This window comes from Pimephales promelas, chromosome 13, assembly GCF_988280905.1.
Source record: "Pimephales promelas chromosome 13, fPimPro1.hap1.1, whole genome shotgun sequence".
Lineage (NCBI taxonomy): Eukaryota > Metazoa > Chordata > Actinopteri > Cypriniformes > Leuciscidae > Pimephales > Pimephales promelas.
Window position 1 is genome coordinate 18452345 of NC_142781.1, and position 16418 is coordinate 18468762.

At 37.9% G+C, this 16418-nt stretch overlaps 1 protein-coding gene across 1 annotated transcript in view; it reads left to right on the forward strand.

The window, feature by feature from the left end:
• Positions 1 to 585: 585 nt before the first annotated feature.
• nudt14 (nudix (nucleoside diphosphate linked moiety X)-type motif 14) overlaps positions 586 to 16418 on the forward strand; it is a 33054-nt gene continuing 17221 nt past the window's right edge. The window contains exons 1-2 of the mRNA XM_039693192.2: positions 586 to 946; positions 15829 to 15872. Coding sequence (XP_039549126.2) covers positions 866 to 946; positions 15829 to 15872 — 125 coding nt within the window. The 5' untranslated portion in view covers positions 586 to 865. The remainder of the gene's footprint in view (positions 947 to 15828; positions 15873 to 16418) is intronic.

Genomic DNA, 16418 nt, shown 5'->3' on the forward strand with positions numbered 1-16418 from the left:
CATTATTCACATGACCTCACTACATTGCATGATTAATAAGTGTGTGAATAAAATTATTTCACCATTTTAATCAATTTTTGTGTTAAAAAAAGATCCTTTCATTTGGCAGATAAATTAAATAAATGAATCAAGAAAAAGAAAACTACAGTATATGAAATGTATATAAAATAAAATATAAATATTTAAAGAAAGAATAAAATAAATAAAATGGCTATAAGCTAAGTTGTTACTCACTATATTAGGCTAGTAGCCAATACAATCTTTCTTGTTAATTTCGTTATTTCTACAAAATAGCCTACTAGGCCTACTAATAATTATAATGTTTCCACAACAATAGGCTAGGCTACCTTAGTTGTCCTGTCGAGGAAGGTGGGGGGTCAAATGAATCATTTAGGAATTTGGGCAGTGCACGTTTTTTGAAAAGATTTACAGAAAATTGATCAATACTTTTGGCGGTTTAAATTCTTTAAAGACTTTTGGCGGTTTATTTAGCGAATCACGCGCTCCCGGGAGTCGGCGCTATATGAGGTAATGCCTGCACGCGCCAAGCACACACCTGCATGCGCGCGTTAAGCGCGCGCCCGGTAAAGGTCGAAAAGGGGGCGTGCTGACTGAGGCGACAGAGTCCGTTGTTTAACCTTAAAATAAAATTAAATGACCTTATCCTTAAAACTATAGCTAACTAGCAGTTTTCTACACCGCATAGTCACCCTCTCTACAGAACATTACTACAGCAACGCAAAGACTAAACAGCGTTCTTATTCTGCCCTTGACAGGCTTCCGTAGACATTTCCCCTCTTTCTCCCGTAGTCTGCGGCTCTGCCATCTGTGGTGAGAAGTACCCGTGGGCAGCTATATCAAAGCCATGGAGCAGATCAATAATATTCAGGTGGTTCCGTGCACCAGCTCCAACTATCTGAGACCGTTTAGGGTGCATTACAACCAGGTGAGTTGCTATAGTTTAATCGCACGTTATCATCTGTCAGTGATGCGGTCACACCTCATCATTTTGCTGTCAGCAGCCCAACCCCCATTCATTCTGTCATTGCTTTTATCGACCAACAATGCGTCTAATATTTCACAATCAGCATAACATACATAGCGGGATTCAGAATGACAAACGACGTATTTAAAATGTTGCCGATATCGTGTATTGTGATCATAGGCTAACTAGCAAGACGCTATTAAGCTATAGACAGGAAAGCATCCACTTTCCCTCGAGCACATGCTTTACATTACAAGCAGCACAGCTGCCTTAGGCTTTATTAAAAGCCTGATGCACATAATATTGTACCCTACAGTTGGTATTGAGGAATACAACGAGATCTTGGACTGAACATGCTAGAACACAAGCTATGTTATCATTATTGTTATCCATACTGTCTTGTTGTTGTCATCCATATCTCTCTGTCATAACCAATTTTGGTTTAAATATTTATATATATACATATATATACATACATATATACATACACACATATATACACACACACACACACACACACATATATATATATATATATATATATATATATATATATATATATATATATATAACTATATTTTTTAAGCTAATTAATTATGTGACATCTGACTCATTAAAAGATAAATAAACTCCCTTTTCTAGCAAACTGTAAAGATAATTTTGTAAAAAAAAACAAAACAAAACAAAAACAATCCAAATAAGCTTTACATATTTTTTTTTATTTTTTTTATTTTTAATGCTCAACCAGCAATAATAAACATACTGTATATAGCTGCAAGCAGCCATTACGGGGCCAAGCACAAAAGCAGACGACAAGGCATGCCAACATGGCTGGGAGTTTCAGATCAACTGCAGCAAGGAGCAATTAAAGGGATACTTTAGGATTTAGTTTTAAGCTCTGTATTAGTTTAAAACCTGTAGTATTTTCGAATTACCATGCTTTTCACCCTCATATCCCCCTGAGACGAGAGATTCATATATTTTTTGTCTGGAAAAAAAATCCTCTGATGACGCAAAAATCGTCATTTTGCGTCATTGGAGAACCTTTTGGCCAGAGGCTAAAGACTACAGTCAGTAGTAGGGGCTGTCCCACTTTTTCTCAACCCTCCCATAGAGGGTGGGATCTCAATCACAGATTGTACACGTAGTCTTGTCAGCCATCTTTTTTTGAAAGCTAAGCTAGCAGGCTCTTGTTCTGTGAAGAAAGCTGAGTGGGTTACCATCCTCTTTTTCCCGGAGATGTCCGGCCGTCGATGTCCGGGTTTCAGTTTTTAGTTTCTTTTAGGGCTTCATACTGATGACCCATACTGAGTTTCGAAACAATTCGTTCATGCGTTCAAAAAATACAGCATTTTAGCACATAATTCCAAAATGGGCGATTTGGGAAAATTGGATATCAGTCGGCTCGGCATGACACCCTGAATCTAACGAGACCACTTTTTTATTTATTTACAAACCGTTCAGAAGTTATGAGCAAAAATAGCCATTTTTCAAGTCTCCGGACCAGTTGGTGGCGCTGTGCCGAAACCGAGCATGTAGCCTCAGTTCATGCTTGTGATGACATGTACAAGTTTGGTCTGAATACAATTAAGCGTTGCAGAGATGCAGTCTTGCGTCTGTTTTCGCAAGCGCTATGTAAAATTAGTTTGTGCGTTTATCGAAAACGGTTTGACGAATCAGTGTCTTGCATCATCGGCGCCACTGAAGCTGATTGACAACAGAACCGGAAGACAATACAATGCTGAATAAAGTAGTTTTTGTTATTTTTGGACCAAAATGTATTTTTGATGCTTCAAAACATTCAAACTAACCCACCGATGTCACGTGGACTACTTTGATTATTTCTTTATTTCCTTTCTCAACATGACATCATGACTTTTACGTAAACATATCTCTACGCATTTTGAGCTATCCGCTTGTATCCGCGTGTATGTCTACGCCATTAACGTCCGAGTGATTCCGCGTGTCTGTACACGCTGTCAAATGTCCGCGCGAAACGAAGCAAAATGTAGATCTACATCTGCGGAGCGATCTTTTTTTTTTTCCTAGGATGTAAGGGAACAGTCATAAATGCCATTAACCCCAGTGACGGTTAGGTTTAGGGACAGGGTTGAGGTAAGTCATATATTTATATAATAAGGTTAAGTCAACGGCGTTCATAAACACGCTGAAAAGCGATTATGCGTCTTGATAGCACGCCAAAAATGGAAATACGAATTGGCGTGTCATACACGCGCTACTTCATGAGATCAGTCTGCCTTTCTGGACAAAGACAGTATACTGTACATACATTTTCAATGGAGGGACAGAAAACTTTCTGACTAAATTTAAAATATCTTAAACTGTGTTTCGAAGATGAACGAAGGTCTTACGGGCTTGGAACGACATGAGGGTGAGTGATTAATGACATAATTTTCGTTGTTGGGTGAACTAACCCTTTAACCCTGACTGCTTTTGATATTGGCTCCCTCTCTGTTCAGGGACTCATTCCATTTCTGTTTCTTACATGTTTTTGAAATATATTTAGTTTGTGTCTCAGTTGTTGGATCTCTTTATGTTCATACACATGTTTACAGAAACAAGAAATTTGTTGGGGGGGGGGGGGGGGATGGGGTAGCAGTTGAAAGTGAGAGGATGTTTCTTTTTTTGTTGCTGATGCTGTCTAGTTCTTGACATGTAGCCTAGTAGATTGCTGTGAGCAAAACATCATCTTCTATTGGTGCGTTGTTGGTGAACAGGTGTTTTGTATCATATAACTGTTGATTTTAAGTCTGGATTTTAGCTTTAATAGAAGCAGTAGCAGTATTTACCAATCAGAAGACTGCAGCTATTAGTTTAATAATTCATGTGTTTTTCTCCCAGTTTGTTATACATTAGCTAGTACACATTCAACAACACTCACTACTGAGACAGCAAATGCAATATACATTATAATATTAGCTTACATGAAAAAAAAACTGACTTCTTTTGGCTTTTTTGCTCAAAACCCTGCATTTAATTTGTGACCCTGACCATGCTTTGATCTTTTTTTTTAATTGCTTTCCTTTTCTTATTTCTATACAACTGTAGAGTAGCTAAAGGCCCATGCCAACACATCTGTAGACCTCATATTCAAATAGCCTATATGATTTAATCTTTGGTAGTGCACTGACTGATTTTTGGCATACATCCCAATCCTTTTCTTTGGGAACTGTGGTAGCAAATATGTCAACACATCCAGAGTTTTCCTGAGTTGATGTAATTTTTCCTTCTGTTGTACTGGTATGCTATAAATCCTTTGTGTTTTGTTTTTTTGCGGGGCACCTGTGGGTGTTTCCTCTTTGATTGTTCTCCTCAAACTGTGTGTTGCATTTTTCAGAGTGTAGTAATACTTCCTCCTACTATAGTTTGACAAGCAGACGCTGGGTCCACATACACGGTTGCACATGAGGTGTCTTAGTCATCCACATCCTCTGCTCTGTGCGGACATGGATGGAATGCATGGTGCTTTCTTTCCAGATTCTTGTGCTATTGTCACTAAGTCCCTAAATGTGAGGGTAAGGGATTTTAAGATGTTTCATGTTTTACTTTGGGTCACACATCTTTTAGTATGGATATAAAGTGCAGCCTATTAATGGTCAGGCCTTGCTCAGTGGCTTATTTGTTTTTAAAATGGTGGTCAGTCAGACTATTCGGACTACACCTACAACTAAATGCTGTAGGGATGTCATGCTCCCTCATTTACCATCAAGAGCACATCAAAATATCATCATCTGAAATAGAAAAATAAATAAATAAATCTGGTTTTGTGCGAGATTCGTGACTCAGACGGTGACCAGATTTTCATTGTTTTCAGTAATGCCTTTCCTAAACAAGATGTTCCCAAACATGAAACAGCACAAATGGTTACAACATTTTAGCATGATTTCTATTGTGGAATTATTGAATATCACAAAGAATTGGTGATGTTTGGCAGGCCCTCATTCATTTTCCTTTGCAAATTAACTTTTATTCTCAGTGTAATAAATTATGTGTCCATTAAACACTTAAGCATACCTACACTGTAAAAAAATAATGTTTGGTTCATTTTGTTTTTTTTTAAGTAACCTGGTTGTAAGCTCAACTGCTTGATCCATGAAAACAAACCTCATTGGTTCTTGCGGAAGCTCAGATTGGTCACTTTCAAAGTTTAAGTTCACTCAAAACTAAAACGAACTATTAGTTTATAATAACTAAATAACTAAAAAATATTAGTTGATATAAAAAAGTGATTGGTTTATTCAATAGAAACTCAAAATATTATATTATCTAAACAAAACTAATGATCATAAGCCCTATTCGCATGGGATTATTATTATCTGGGGACCTCGTGTGAATTAGAAATTACCCACCCATGTCTGAATTTCGTGTGGCGCATTCGCACAGGATAAGCGAAGCCTGTGGTTTTACTCGAATTTCCTGACTTATCTCCCGTATATGATTGCAATTGGTAATAATCTAAAATGTCTTTTTTTAGTTTTTGCTCTTCTGATGGTTTTCAGCTTTGTCTTTTTGAAAATTGTATAGTTGTATGGTGTATAGCTAAATGACCCAGCAACCAAAATACTATTAAAACACTCCAACACAACCTCCATTCTTAGCAAAAGCCCACAAACAAAAATCTTGAAAATTTATAAGTGACCCCGCCAAATCACAGAGATAACGATTCGCACAGGACTAATATTATCACAGGACCTCGGTGTTCGGCGAAATATGGTAGGTCATTTGCAGATGAATTTTTACTTTACAAATTACAAACATGGCCGATTCGCACACGATTAAGATCACTGACAACCTCCGCAATTATTACAAATGACTAGATGTCACCAGATAATATTTATCCTTTGCGAATAGGGCTTAAGTTGATTTGACAAAAATAATTTGCAGTAAAATAAGGGTAAATCATGAAATCATTTTTTTTATTGTGTATTTGTTGTAAAAAGGCAAATTGATGCTGTGCTACTAGGCCATAGATAGTAATGCAGGATATTTGAATAGATATGTGCTGGGAATATGTTCCATTAGAGAGAAAATAAAAATGTTTAGGCCAGTCAGTAAATAGATATACTTTTTTCTAATAATTACAAAGTGTTTTCAGGAATGCAAGCAATGTCCTGTTCAGGCTAGTAGAAAAGAATAATTAGGCCTTAATTGTCCCACTTTTCCATTATGAATTATCGTAGGAGGTCTTAAATGCATTAAAAGTGAGCGCTTTAAAGTGCAGGTCAGAAAACATCCACTTTGTTCAGGTGCAACAGAAGATAAGTGCAGTCTATGCACCCACACCTACAACCTTTGCCTCTCTGAAGGAAGTTGAAATTTTCAGCACCAGCCGCATCACTGAGTCACAGGCGCTTTGCCACCCACACAGCCCTGCTGCCATATACCAGTACACGGTTGCTGCCAGTCCATTCCACCACCTGTATTTTCATATTTTGCCACCCAGCTCACATCTCACCTTTGCACTAAGCCTTTGGATTCACCTCCAGGGTTTGGTATTATTTTTGGGTGGTCTAACCCTTTAAGTTCCCTGTTATAGGCTAACATGCAATTTTGCACATGTCCGGTTAATTCCCATATATTCCCCTTAATTCCCATGGAAAGTTTCCAACTTTGAAAATGGTATGCGCTGTATGGAGGAGTTTTGACTTCTAAAAGTCTTTTAGAAATATGTTTTATCACCCAATCAATCAATTTGTTGTTCAACAACAGTACAGTCCATTGAACACACTCTACTTCTATCCCTTACAGCCTCGTTTCCATTCCTGTCTAAAACGAAATATGTCGCTACCCTGACAAAGTTCTCACTAATTAATTACAAATGGATTGATTAAAAAAGTTAAATCTGAATCAAGACCCATGACAAGACAAAGCCGACTCTCGATTCCTACAACACAGGTGCAAATTATTTTTCAGTGCACTGTTCCTTAGACATGAAATATGATATGACAGGTTCTTGTATCTCAGATACAGTAATTATCCAGTTACTCTCCCATTGGACAGCTCCTTAATTCATTAGTAGAGTGGTTGGATAATGAAATTTAGCCTGAGCCAGTTCCCAGTGTTGTTCTCATGCAGAGCCGAGAGTCACTCGGGTCCCGAGAACCAGCAGCTGAGCCAACATGGTCAACTGCTCCAGCTGCCAGGCTACTGCTTTAGCAGCAGGGGTCTTGGCTAGGAAAGGGGGTTATCAAAGGAGAGTGTATTGGGGAGAGGAGGGGTGTTGGATTAAAGCAGGGGTTGTTGGGCAGACAACAGTGTTCACTGGGTGGGGAAGAACAGATGAGGAACAATAGGGGTAGGGACGCTGGAGTGAGCAGAAGGGTGAGGAGGCCATGGGAAACGTGTGGCGGCCATCGCCCCAGCACCAGGCCACTGGGCGCGCTCAATAGACACAGGAAATGGGATTTACGTGAGGCAGATGTGCGCAAGAGAGGTAATGAATGCATTAGAGCCCAATGAGCACGACAAAGGTGCGATCGAGATGTGCGCTTCCCATGAAAGCCGTTAACCCTACCCTCTATGTAGACCACCTCTCTTTAGACAGCTTTACAGAGACACTCTAAAACAAAAGGAGATGAAAAGAGAAAGAAAGGCTCTCGAGCCTCAAGTACTCTTTGTCGCCCAAGGCTGGCCTGTCATCTTGCATTGCGTGGTAAGTGTGCCACAGTGTAACTTACTACTTGTCGAATGTTTCCGAACCCATAACACAACCGATGAAAGGACTCTGTCACTTTCCCAAGACTGTGTGGCCCTATATCTCCATTGACATCCTTTCTCTTACTTGAAGTTGGTTTTGTATGGTGAGAATCTGGAAGCAACTGCACCCAAGAACATTTTCCCACTGCACAGCACCTTAATCTTGTGGCAGGAGGTTTTCAGCCGCCATTCAAGGCATTGTATTTATGTCCTGTATATCATTTCCCTGTGAGATTGTGGATTGTTCGTAGGAACAATGATGTGTGGTTCTTTGAAAAGTTAATAAATCACTCGCATAGTGAAGAATATAATGTACACTGATGTCTCTCTTTACATGTTAGAGTTGTTTTCTGATGCTTGTTTTTCCCTAGTGAAAGCAAAGTTACAAGGGTGTATATGATTCTTCAGAATCTCTTATTTAAAATGCTATTCATGCAGACAATGACTTGAATTCACGTCTTTTATGATAAGCATGTTTATAATTTCAAAATTAAGTAAAAAAAAAAAATCCCTGATAATAATATGTTACTTTTAATTAAAACACTAATGAAATAAGATTCATTTTATAATTTACAGTATAAAACCTATGTGAATGTAAAGCACTTTAGAACGTGGTACGTTTTTCGTGGGGAACAAATCCAAATGGGGTTTCCCATGCACAAATCCAAACTGTGGTGCTTGATAAAGTTTATGACAACCTGTGATACAAGTTTGTTTTACCCTCCGTCAACTGGTGGTGTAATCAAGGATCATTATTTGCCTCCTTTACAGTAGGTATTTGTGTGATGGCTGCAGGAACTTGTAGCTCTAGGCTCATAGGCAAGAGCACTACTTAAGCTCAGCATGGGGCTCGAAGGGGGGCGGGGGTACACGAAGGGGGTAATTTGGGGAGGTAAGCTCACACCTGTGGGATGGAGGAGCAGAAGGAGAGAGGGGTCGATGAGGGGTGGAGGGCGCGGAAAAAAAGCAGATGGAGACACAGAGGTTGAGCTCCCTCTGTTCTCCCATCTCTTTCATCCCTACCCCTGTGCTCTGAAGCGCAAGAACAGAAAAAAGAAGCAACACAAAGCCTTTTCAATTAGGTTAAAGCGGCAGACATGTCTGCCTTTGCCCTTACACTTTCAAAATGTAAGTAAAAATGATTATGGACAAAGATGAGGTTGCGTCTGAAAAACTCTTGCAGAAAAGAAACCTTCCATAAAACGTTTATCTCTTGTTTTGTCACTTGTGTGTTTTTTTTTTTTCTGACGTAATTTATGGTCATCCCAGCGAGCTTTGACGGGAATCAGCATGTGTCTGCGTCAGAGGGTTGTGTTTGGTTGTTTACACAGAAAGTGTTTTGTTTAGGTGGTTGGTTGGTTCAGTAACATGGGTTGTGTCGGTGTAATGACGGCTTGTTGTTTATCTTTGAGATCTGAACTTATGGTTGAGGACTCAATTAACCTTTGTTGCCTTTGCAGGGTGGCAGTGCATAATTGCTTAAAATACAACTCTCAGTTTGAGATTCATATTGGGCTGATGTTAAAGGGTTAGTTCACCCAAAAATGAAAATTAAGTCATTAATTACTCACTGTACCAACCCCGTAAGACCTTCATTCATCTTCGGAACACAAATGAAGATATTTTATGATTAAATTTGAGAGGTGGATCACTGCTACATAGGCTGCCTAAGGGATTGAAACTTGACGGCCCAGAAAGTCATTGAAGAAAATGTTTAAATATTCCATGTGACTACAGTGGCTCAACTATAAGTTTATCAAGCGACAAGAATACTTTTTATGCGATAAAACAAAACAAAAATAACGACTTTATTCGACTATTCCTTTTCATCCTTCTGGGCCTGAGACGAGAGTTCAAGAGATTTCCACGACGCATGCGCGAGAATTGCGCAAGAAGTAGTAGAATAAGAACGAAATTCTCATGTCATATGGATGGAATATAATACTGTAGTCACATGGAATATTTAAACATTTTCTTCGATGACTTTCTGGGCCGTCAAGTTTCAATCCCTTAGGAGCCTATGTAGCAGTGATCCACCTCTCAAATTTATTCAAAAATATCTTCATTTGTGTTCCGAAGATGAATGGAGGACTTAATTTTCATTTTTTGGTGAACTATCACTTTAAGGTTTTTAAACCAGAAGAAAATGAATGGGGTGGTTGGTACAGTAAACAAGCATGTGATTTCAAAATAATGAATCCTTTTGCTCATTTTCCCTTGTATTTCACACTAACACACCCTACCAGATCCAGATTCCAGACAGCATCTTTCTTACTATGAATATCAGCAGGGCTTGGCACATGATAGCCTGGTGGGAATAATGTGCGATAAGGGCTTTAAGTCTTAGGAAGTTGAACAGCACATGGTGCGAATTAAAGGCCTTGATTGTAAATGGCAGCGTGATGGCAATTGAATTCTCAGCAGCTGTCGGGGTCACAGCATTATATACTGCAAGCTGATGATAATTAGACTTTAAGCATGCAAAAGAACAGGGCCTGTCGCTCCGTCCCTATTCATTCATACGCTTTTATTGCGAGTAGGACGGAGGGGGCACGATAATTTCACTCTCTGTGTCTCCTTCCACTCCCTGTAATCTGTGTTGTAATCCATGTCGCTTGTGATTCCCAGGGTCCCAAAAGGCTTTTCTTGTTGACCTAGAGAGTGGCCCTGATAATGAGGGACCCCCACCATCTGTGTGCAAGGCCGGGGACCCTGAACAGTCTTGGCCACACAGAATAGTCCTTTAGGGGGCAAAACAATAAAAAGAGCTAGGACCTCACCAGGGGTTTTGGAGCCAATATAACCTGGGCTTCAATTGGTTTGTTCCAGAATGATGGATCATATAAAAATTTTAGTGAACACTTGTTAAATCATTTTTAATGGTCTCGATTAGTCACCCTCATGTTGTTCCAATTGATTTTCCTCCTTCTGTGGAACATAAGATATTCTGAAGAAATTTTTTTTTGTCCATGGAATAAGAGTCAATAGGATTGAATGAGGTAAACCTCATTGGACCAAATTGTATGTTTTGTATGCCTTTTTTCAACTTCATCTTTGATTTTCCACAAAAGAAAGTATGTCTTACAGGTTTGGAACAACATAAGGGTGAGTAAATGATGACAGCATGTCCTTTATTGGGTGAACTATCATTTCAATGGCTTTTGGCTCGGCATTTATAACCAGAAGATTGTTCAGATTCTGGCCAGAATCCAGACAGATGTTGACTTAACATTGTAAGTTAAAATGTACTTACTCACACTACAAGATACTTTGCCATGAAAACCATGCAGTGCTGCCAAACCTGTACCTCATGTCTCTTGACAAGTGAAGCCTATAGTCCTCCATTAAACTTGAATTTCTTGTACCTTTCGGTCATGTATTCAACTAGTACAGTCATTTGGCCTTGTATGAGTTCAGCAGCATACTTTGTGAGCTATCCTTATCCCTTAATTTACCTGGATTTTAGTTCCAGAAAATGTATTGTTAATATTAATTTTGCAATTGTTCAATTATACTTTACAGTCTCATTTGTTAATTTTTGTTCATTTGTTTTTAAAGTTCTGTGTGATCATGTGCACAGTAATAAGATATGGATGAGACTTGGTGAAGAAGCATGTTATGTTTTAAAATGTTGATCAGTATATTATCTAAAGCGGTTGCCGGTTGGTTTAAAATACAACTGCCTTTTATGTGTTCATAGAAAACAGTGGTACAGTTTAAGGGCTTTCTGTAGTTCTACAGGATTCAGACTGCAAAGTGAATCTCTGTTTTCACTTTGTTTAGATAAGATGCTTTGGAGAACATCAGGAAGCAACATCAAAAATGTACAGTCACGGCTAATTTCAAAGCACAAAAGTTTGAACTTATTTTAGTATGTTTAAAATAAATGCATTTTCTTGGAAACAATGCCATTTATAGGATCACTTCTACAGTGTTCTGGCATGAATGGATTTTGTAGATTCTTGGACATCAGTCAATTTTTCAGTGGACGTTTGTATTGGAGTTGGTATACTTTTTTTAATCGGTTAGTTTGTTTCAAATGTTCTAGTCTGTTACAAATCTACACAACCTACATCAATCAGGTTGCTTTTCCAGGATGCATAAGGTTTAAGGTTCACTTGTTGGATGAGTTTTTATGCCTTTTTATGTGGTAATAGTAGTAAGAAACATCCTCTGTAAAAGTCGCAATAATCTAAACGTGATGTTATAGAATGTTCTTAGCAACTGATACTTGGGCTGGTTTGACAATATCAATTAATGTTTTTTAATCTATCTTCATTTTGTCAAACCGATATTGATTCTTAAATAAAAAATCTATCTTTTAGAATGTGCATACTTGTCGGTTGAGCAACAATTCATGTTGAATAAATTCCCTTCATCTTAAAGCCCTTACTCTTTACCCCTACAACTTTTTCTATGTTGTAATAGCTTATGCTCAATTTGCAGCACTTTCACTTTGTGGGCTTGTCTTTGCTGTGCATAAACTTGCATAGCCTCTCCCTTTCAGTGCTCTTGCTTTTAGTGATGGTTGGGTTATTACTGGTGTTCAGACTAAGTGTTTGCGTTCATGGAATGCAAATGTTAAAGTTTTTTTTTTTTTTAACTGCGGGTCATCTTTGTTTTAGATACTGTAGTTGGCATCAACCCGCTATAAACCATAAAAAAAATAATCGCTCTGATAAAAGTAGCGTAACGACTTTTGTTTGACAATCTAAAGCTGAGCATGTTACAGTACATCCCCCTCCACACATTAACATACCCACTTCTGCCTCCACAAGTATGCACTCAAGTATACACTTGCCATGAAAAGGCACTTTTATCCCCACTTGTCTAGCCCTGCAGGATTTTTTAATTTATTTTTTTATTTTGCACCTACACAAAAATGTTTGGATCACTGTGACGTGATTATGGATGTGGCACACACCTCTTTCCTGGCCCTGGTATTTTTATAACACTCCTTGTGAGGTAAACGGCATGTCTCCTGCAGTATAAAAGTCAAATGTGAATGTTGAGTAAAACCCTTTTTTCTTTGCTGAAAAGTCTTGTTTTCAATAAATAAAATTCACAAAAATATCAAAATTCAGAGAAATGTTTTATTGTAAATATACAGTTTGCTGGTTACAGTCTGCTCCAAACTATTTTATGGGCTAGATATCTTGCTTGTGAGACGTAATTTTGTTCTTTTCAATTAACTAATCAAACCAGTTCATAGATCTGTCTAAATAGTTAGGTTCACATTGTCAGTTATTGGGATTGACCCCCGTATTTATATACAGATGTGAGTCTCAAAATATCCCATTAAAAAAGCAACTTACTGTAGCATCTCAAATACTAGCTGTTCACACTATAAAAAATGATATGATCAATAAGTTAAATTCTACATTGCTTTAACTTATTAAAAATTGCTTAACTTATTTTGATAAGTTATACGATTCAAATCATTAAGTCAAGTCAGTTAAGTTGAAATGACTGAAACATTACAAAAGTTGATCGTAAACTAAAAAAAATATTTAAAACATAAAAAAGCAGCTGCCTTTTTCTCTTTTTTTTTAAACACAGTGCAACATGAGTCAAACCTGTATTATTTTACCAGTAACTTTGGTCAGTAATTTGGTCAGTAATTTACCAGTAATTTGGTCATAAGACAATGACCAAAATAATATTGTGAGTTTTTATATCTGGAGCATTTGAGTTACCCGTAGGACACAAAACTGATGGGAATAGCTCCGGTGGAGAGCTGTGACTGTATCTAAAATCTTCAGATGTCAAGGTACCGAAAGCAGAATAAAAATAAATAAATAATAATAACTGAAAGAAAAACCACACAAAAACCCACTACACATGATTAGAGACACGCATTTTTGCAAGACAGAGCGGTTCTCTCGCGTTTTATGATAACAGACAAGCAGTTATCCAGTCCGGTTCCATTCACACTCCGCGGGCTTTCAGAGAACGCGGTTGTAGGTCCTGAAAGTTTACCGGTGTGAGTTCGCAGTTCGGTTATAGGTCTCCACTATAGGACTGACAACCGTATTCTGCTGCTTTACGAATGTGGTCAATGATTCATTAGCAAATCAAGAAAATGTATCTTCAAAGTAATCACAAATGAAAATCCATTAGTCAAAAAGATTTGATATTTTCTAAACATTGACGTTTCTTTCATGTAGCTAAGCAGCTGACGCTTGAGTAATGAAGATTACAAGAAACCCTTTCAAGCATTTAACTAGCTGCTCTTGGATTAATAGAGCTACTCTGACACCATATAGAGCTACGAGGCTGAAGTTTGTTCCGCTTTCTCAGTCTTCCCTCCAAAACAGCCACATTTTGGAGCCAAAGGATACAGGTCATTAGCACGAAAAGCGGCATTGCCCAAAGCAAACATGACCCCGTCGGATCCACTGACCATGGTATGCAGGTTCACTTTCCACACTCTAGTTTTACACTGATGCCTCAGGTAACCGATGGCTGTTTCCATTAATGGAGTTTTGCTTCTTATTAACAGATCAGACCAGCAACCATGATTAGCTAGGTCACACTTAAGCTGTTCAACTGGAAAAGGGTGCTGCATTTTTTTTTTTTTTTTTAAATGGCGCATTGTTCATTGAGAGGTGTGATGAAGCCTTTGGTTATTTCTGCGTTTGCGCTTGCAAACATACTTCCAGTTACTCTGCTAACCAGGCGGATAGCACTTTAGAAATTGAATAAGGAGCATATTAAAAATGGTCAACACCCATTTGAAAGTTTTGTACTGGTAATACTGCCTGGTATTGTGTTCTTTTAGCTTTAGCCCTGCAAGATATTGCTTATGCTGATGTAAATTTTTCCAAGTTTAGAGTGATGTACTAATTCACTCTTTTGTGGTGAATGAATAGTTAATGTGGGTGTAAGCATAAAGAGCGCCCATGAAAAGAAAATTACTCATTTCCAAACCCTTCCTATTATTGAGGCTGTAGGCTACTTGTTCACAATTATGACACATGATCTTGATCTGGTATGTGTTGAGACAAATATTGGGTACAAAGTCTTGGACATAAGTGTATTCTGAATAGAGTTGTAATTGTTCTATTTTTGAAAATATGATACTGGATCTTCAAAGAACATGCTTCTGTGATACCAAGCATCTTAAATACCATTACATTGCCTTTGATAAACTGGTCAGGTGGTTGAATTGAGTGTTCATTGAGTGTTGAGTCCCAAAATATAAGTTGAACACATGGTATAAAGAAAGGACAATACATTTTACACAAGTTTATGTAGAATAAGCATGCTGAGGTGATTCTCCATCAAGTACAAGCGCACACACTGGGCCTATCCCCTATTATCTCGACAGACACCAACAACCTTTTCAGGAAGCATGTCTGATCTTGTGAGATTCATGTCTGGCAGAATCCCTGGCTTCAGGCATTGCAGTGATCAAAAGTGCTAAAGTTTTATATAAGAGTGAGTGAGACACTTAGTACTGTACATGCACTGTACACAAAACATAAGCCTGGGCTGTTACTACTAACCTGTTAGGACCTACACACACCCTCTTACACCTAACCCTTTTGACAACTGGTATACACAAATATTCGTGTCTTAAATCCCAAACTTGCCGTTTAATAGTTTAATTAAGATTAAATGGCAACTTTTTAACTTGGTATATTTGATTATACATGTGATATTTAATATGAACACGCACTTTATTATAGACTTCCAGCATATGCAATTATTTTTATCGAACAACTATAACTTAATATCTTGGGATCTGTTGCTAATTGCATTTTATATAATTTTGGGATAGATAGGCTTTCTGGTTGCCTAGCAACTACAGTAGGAGTTTACACGGTTAGCCCGATTTACACATTTTAGCAGGGAAATTAAAATTTAATTTGACAATCTCTCTCCTCATGGAGAATAAATCTTCCTTGGGGAACCTGAAGTTACAGCATGGAAAAAATGTTCTTCTCATGAACCACTTTCTGTTCGTGTCATCTCTGGAGATTTTTATATGTTTGCAAAATATGAATAGATTTGTTGGACTCTACATTTTAAAATGGTCTGTCTCAAATCTTTGTTTGTTTTACATATTTACCTAAATTGTTATTTTATTAATTATATGATATTTAATTTTGTTTTTTTCACAGAATGGAACAAAGAAGTCCTGGGACTTTATGCAAACCCATGATAGGTGAGGATGTCTTTCTTTCTCATTTTTTTTATCCATTTTGTTGTTTGTTTTACAATAATAACACTGAAGTAAGCCCTCTCTGAATTATTTGATTTTGGTTTATTTGGTTTCTGTTTTCAACTGTATTTCTTTCTCTTTGGAGTTCTGACTGCCCTCTAAATTGATACATTTTGCTTTTAGTGCTTTAGCGATAAATGGAGATAACCTATTTAACGATATTCTTCGAGAGATGTCCCTTGCCTTGAGTTGCGTGTAGTGTAAATCATTGAAGATAATACTTCAAGGCGACTATAAACCCGGGAGGATTAGAGGCTTTTGGAGCTGGAATGTCTCACCACGGTGTAACAATGGGAAGTTCTCCCCTGCCCCAAAAGTCTTTGTGTGCGCATCTTGATCTCTCTTCAATCCTGTCTTTTTACACGTTCACGTCTCCATTGAGCTTTGTCATGATAAATCTGTCCCTTTCTTTCTTACTGTTATACACCGTCCTCTTTTTAGTAGTTTCAGGTAGACCTTGAAGCCATCCACCTGTCTTCAGTGCACTTA